Source organism: Sinocyclocheilus grahami, unplaced genomic scaffold (assembly GCF_001515645.1).
Source record: "Sinocyclocheilus grahami isolate Dianchi unplaced genomic scaffold, SAMN03320097.WGS_v1.1 scaffold765.1, whole genome shotgun sequence".
Lineage (NCBI taxonomy): Eukaryota > Metazoa > Chordata > Actinopteri > Cypriniformes > Cyprinidae > Sinocyclocheilus > Sinocyclocheilus grahami.
Window position 1 is genome coordinate 716,823 of NW_015505944.1, and position 5,697 is coordinate 722,519.

At 40.2% G+C, this 5,697-nt stretch overlaps 1 protein-coding gene across 1 annotated transcript in view; it reads left to right on the plus strand.

Moving 5' to 3' along the window:
* The first annotated feature begins 223 nt into the window (after positions 1–223).
* Positions 224–5,697, plus strand: part of pgm2l1 (phosphoglucomutase 2-like 1) — an 18,219-nt gene continuing 12,745 nt past the window's right edge. Inside the window, exons 1-3 of the mRNA XM_016245726.1 lie at positions 224–869; positions 3,312–3,479; positions 5,140–5,246. Coding sequence (XP_016101212.1) covers positions 768–869; positions 3,312–3,479; positions 5,140–5,246 — 377 coding nt within the window. The 5' untranslated portion in view covers positions 224–767. The remainder of the gene's footprint in view (positions 870–3,311; positions 3,480–5,139; positions 5,247–5,697) is intronic.

Here is a 5,697-nt window from a genome sequence, read left to right on the forward strand (position 1 = left end):
GTTACATTGTGCCCCGCTCTCCCCTACAACTCAATTTTCAAAATATGCACTCATTCAGTCTTACGCCTAATATGCAGAAAACTAGTTACATTTGAATTTGTAATCTCATATTCATTATCTTTAGAATAACAAACCACTGAGGGCCCACTGTCTGGTTGAAAACAGAGCGAGAGAAAAAAAGAACTCAATTTCCCAGCATCCCCCATCTAAGCCCAACCCACCCCTGAGTTGTGACTGAAGGAGTTTGATGGTCACAGCGGTGGATATGCGACATAAAGCCACAGCAGCGCTCCGCACTCTTCCAGGTTTAGAGAAACATTTGCACACGCGTTTTGCGACGTGCGTAAATAACGGAACTGCTTTCTGACCAACAACAAACGCACTTAGGCTAAATCCATCGATGCTAACTGCACGCGGCTCACCGTGTTCTTAGCGTTAGTGAACTAATCCAGCTGCAGTGCATTTAATGTTGAACTATTTTTGTAGTCGTCAGAAAATGTAGTTTAAAACGCTCCAGATGTCATTTGGTCTGTGAGCATGGATGTGACGCAAGTGCAACAGTAACGTTACCTATTTTGATGCGCATTTAGTGTCACAAGCTGACGGTCTGTCTCGCCTTTCGTCTGCGACCTATTTGAATGGTGCCGTCACGCCGTTAATCTTTAATTTCCGCGCACTGCTGTGAGCAAAAACATCCAGTCGCGCCGAAGCAGCGGGGTTAGAAGAAGTTCCCCATCTAAACTCACCCCTCTGGCTCTACTGCTCAAATGGGGTCTAATGGAGACCTCGACGCACACTCGCAGTGTCTCAGCAGCACTGGGGACCTGGTCCTGGACAAAGCAGTCCATCAGTGGATGGCCTGGGATAAGGTGAGGATGTAACCGGTTTTAAACATGTGTGACCATGTTGGCAACCCTTGCCATCGTCAGTGGCTTTATAAAGTGTTTTCATATTGTTCATATGTTGTTTGTCTTTAGCAGACTGTGCTCGTGCATTTTTAAATACAGCATCTGTTGAGAAACTAAATACACTTGTGTTAATGTTGTCATGATGACTATAAAGTGCTATAACATTGCAAACCACATTGCATTTGACTGCATTGCAGTGCCAACTTGAGTCATTCAGATGTTTTGGCTGTGGTGGTGCAGTGACCATGATACCATTGTAATTTGATATGCACCATAGTAGTACCACAGTATTCCTGGAGGTGCCCAGGTAAATACCGTGGCCCATGGATTTTAGTATCATGAAATATATGAAAGTAACAAGGTAAATGCATCGGATTCCATTGCCGTACCCCAGTACTCTTTCCTAATGGATGGTCCTACCATGGTACACATCTATAAAAGCCATGGTATTTCCACGCTTACTAAAAGTACTGGTTTAGCTCGTACAGGACATGGCACAGCAATGCTATTAGATTTACAGCACTAAAGATGATGTACCAGGGTATGCCATCACCATGTTTTTGCTATGTCTAAAAGGCTATGTCACATTGTTTGTAGCTCTTTTTCAGTTTTTGTTGCACAGGCAAATTTAATAGTCATATGTCTTGCTGACCTCATCTTGCAAATGTCAGACTCCACCAGCACTGCATGACTGTGTATAGAAGTACACTAGAGCAAGCAGCTGGCAGTTGTATTAAAAAAAAAAAAAAACATTAGCTCAGCAAAAATAGACGGAAAGTGGCATTTCCCTTCATGGAATGTTTAAGTGGTAGGCCTGCTTTTACTGATTATGTACTTTTAATGCTATTTAAACATTCTTGTGTTCACATGTTTAGCTGGCTTAGCTAGCTTATATGTTTGGATTAATCGGAAGTGCAGCGATAAGCTTTCAGCAACGGGAAAAAAGGAATTATTAATTTTCCATCCTGATTGTTTAAAAAAAAAATAATCCATGATTAGATGCATTACAGCTGACTCATTGCTGAACCTGGCACACTAAAGCAAATGCTGGGAAGAGTGTCTGGCGCTGCCCTCTTTTTTCACTTTTTAGAAACATTATTGATTTTTGATCTGATCAATAACTTACCATTTGCAATGGTCTGCGGTGTCCCAGAATCACGGTTGTCCTTAAAAATCCCTCTAAATTAGACTTCTGTACTTGACTGTTATGTGTGGGTTTGTTAGGGCTGTTTACGGTGGCCGAGAAGTGCAAAACAAATCACAATTCTGAAAACAAAATAACAAATTACAAACGCAAATGCAGGTCTAAAAAACAAAATAACAATTCAGAAAACACAACAACAATTCAGAAAACATTATAACAAGTCAGAAAACACAACGACAAATCAGACAAACCGGAAGAGGTAGGTATAGTTTGAGACAGCGCCATTGGTTTGGGATTACTCACCGCTGACTGGACGAGACATCTGTCAATCAACGTATACAGAGAAGAACCAGCCGAAGAACAGCAGAGTCGTGGTAGAAAGTTCGGAGATGGTATTAAAGTAGCTCAGTTTAAATGTATTGTATGAATTGCCCTTACTATGGATAAACAAAATATGGGGTGTATATTTACATTTAGTTCAAAGTGGTTGTAAAACATCAGCTCCAGCGGCGCCGATAGATAAGCGCGTGTCCTTGGCTTTTTGACGCGATCGACCTGGGTTCAGGTCGATCGCGTGAAAAAGCCAAGGACACGCGCTTATCCATCTGCGCCACTAGAGCTGATGATTCATAGCCACTTTTAACTAAATGTAAATATACACTTTTTTTATCCATAGTAAGGGCAATTCATACAATACATTTAAACTGAGCTACTTTAATACCATCTCCGAACTTTCTACCAGGACTCTGCTGTTCTTCGGCTGGTTCTTCTCTGTATACGTTGATTGGCAGATGTCTCGTCCAGTCAGCGGTGAGTAATCCCAAACCAATGGCGCTGTCTCAAACTATACCTACCTCTTCCGGTTTGTCTGATTTGTCGTTGTGTTTTCTGACTTGTTATAATGTTTTCTGAATTGTTGTTGTGTTTTCTGAATTGTTATTTTGTTTTTTAGACTTGCATTTGCATTTGTAATTTGTTATTTTGTTTTCAGAATTGTGATTTGTTTAGCACTTCACGGCCACCGTAGCTGTTGATTTGCGTGAATGAATGAAATGCCGATTAATTAGACAAATGATTGCATATCAGTATTTGCTGGAAAAAGTCCCCAAATGAAACCTGTTGGGACTCCAAATGAATAGGCTATAGACTTAGTGGTCATTTTATGCATGGGTTCAAGGATGTTATTTATTTTAAGTTTTTAAAAACATTATTTTTTCAAATGAAATATAAGTTGGCAACACTAGTTTTTGTCTCTTTAGAATCCTCAGACATGGAAGCAGATGGAGTCTCTGGTGCGAGAGGGGCGTGTGGTGGAGCTGAGGAGGAGGTTGTGCTCCAGGATGACATTTGGAACCGCTGGATTGAGAGCGGAGATGGGTGCGGGGTTTGCTTGCATCAATGACCTAACTGTCATCCAGTCTACACAGGTTGGTCCAGGTTAACAGTGTGCAGATGGAATCTTATTATTTGACCTTAAATATATTGGCCTGCTTCCACTTAGTGTGAGGTAAAACAACTATTTTAGCAATAAAAATTTCAGTGCAAAATACAGCCCATCTGACAGTACAGATATCCGTAATTCATTCATATAGTGATAGCAAGAATATATCGCAGTATAACGACAATGTCTCTTTAGTGTAGTCATGGAATTTCAGATTTTACTATTGAAATACTGTTTAACAAAGTATATATTTATATGTGTTTCTCCACGTTGATGAGCAGCAGATAATAAGTAATAATAGGTTATGTCTTCATTTTCCACAGTAGTTTATCATTAGCTGCGTTTACATACTAATCCGATCGTAATAGGACTAGAAGCACAATCAGATCATGTAAACACGTCAATCAGATTGAAGTGGCCAGATCCGACTAAAATTTCGATCGGATTGTAAGGGGTGGTTTATTCCTTTTGTAATCCGAGCGAGAGGACATGTAAACACTTGATCGGATTGAAAACCGAAACTGGAAAGTACTGCACATGCGCAGTGACATAGAAATAGTGTAATGACGTATGCCGCGCGGAACGAGCTGTTCTGCCTGGTGAATAAAGTATCATAAATGAGTGTCCTGTCATTATAAAACTCTCCTTTCACGCAGCGTCTGTGAAGTGGAGCAGCATGCACCAGTGAACGGTAACGCTCTCCACTCCGTTATATGAGCTGTCTTTATCCAAATACACCTTTACTGTGTTTATAATCTGACATATTTCATACATACATCAACAAACATTATCTTTTGATTGCAAGTTTGTTGCACATACAAGAGTTTCAGAACTAGAAAATGGCATATGTACCACCATGCCTAACCTATTTAGTAGGTGAACAATTTTATTCAGTTTTATCAGTTTTTAATTAAAGGTGTAGTTGCAAAACATGTAAATCTGTCTTGCTCTCCTACCCTGAAAACTGTATTTTTTTTTTGTTTTTCCCTGTGGATCACAAAAGGAGAAACAGGTTTTGAACAAAATGAGGCTGAGTAGTTGATACGTTTTAATTTGGGGGTAAACAAACACTTTTAAACTTACCTTGGGGGGGGGGGGGGGGGATCTAGTAGCAGACATCTCATGGTTGCACTTTGTTTTATGTACTTGCCCAGGAAAGTACTGGATAATATAATGCAACTACATGGGTTAGGGTAGGTTCGGGGTTAGTACCTAGTTGTTACCCAGTTATTGTATTGAATTACTGTAATTAGGGATGCAGCGATTAACTGGTTTCACAATTAACCGCGCTTTAAAACGTCACGGTTAAATAATCGTAAAAGTTCCGCTAAACCGAGTGTTTCTGTTACACGGAACGGAACTGTTGCAGCTTGCGCAAAACGAAAACAAAGTTACTCTAGCAGTGCACCAGCTTAAAATGACGTGCTTATCAGAGGCACGGAGGCTACTACATGCATTAGATGAACTGTGACAGAGGGACCAAACAGCAAAGCTTTATTTCCACCAGAGAAATGCCTGTCGATAGTGTGGGACCATTTTGGGTTCACCAAGAATAACCAGGGTGTCATTTAAATATTGCTGTAAAAAACTGCTGCTAAAGAGCGAATACATACGGGATTATGCACGGCTAGCTGTACATGTTGTAGGGAATGTACAAGTACTTAGCCAAATATGTCCCTGACCTGAAAAAAAGAGGGCTGGTGGTCGGGTTTGACACTCGTGCCCAAACGAGTAGTGGCTGCACCAGTGAACGGTAACGCTCTCCACTCCGTTATATGAGCTGTCTTTATTCAAATACACCTTTACTGTGTTTATAATCTGACATATTTCATACATACATCAACAAACATTATCTTTTGATTTGTACATGCAAGTTTGTTGCACATACAAGAGTTTCAGAACTAGAAAATGGCATATGTACCACCATGCCTAACCTATTTAGTAGGTGAACAATTTTATTCAGTTTTATCAGTTTTTAATTAAAGGTGTAGTTGCAAAACATGTAAATCTGTCTTGCTCTCCTACCCTGAAAACGTTTTTTTATTTTTTTTTTCCCCTGTGGATCACAAAAGGAGAAACAGGTTTTGAACAAAATGAGGCTGAGTAGTTGAATACGTTTTAATTTGGGGGTAAACAAACACTTTTAAACTTACCTTGGATTGTTGCGAAGAGAACTCGGTTGGAATTGAACGGGGGGGGGGGGG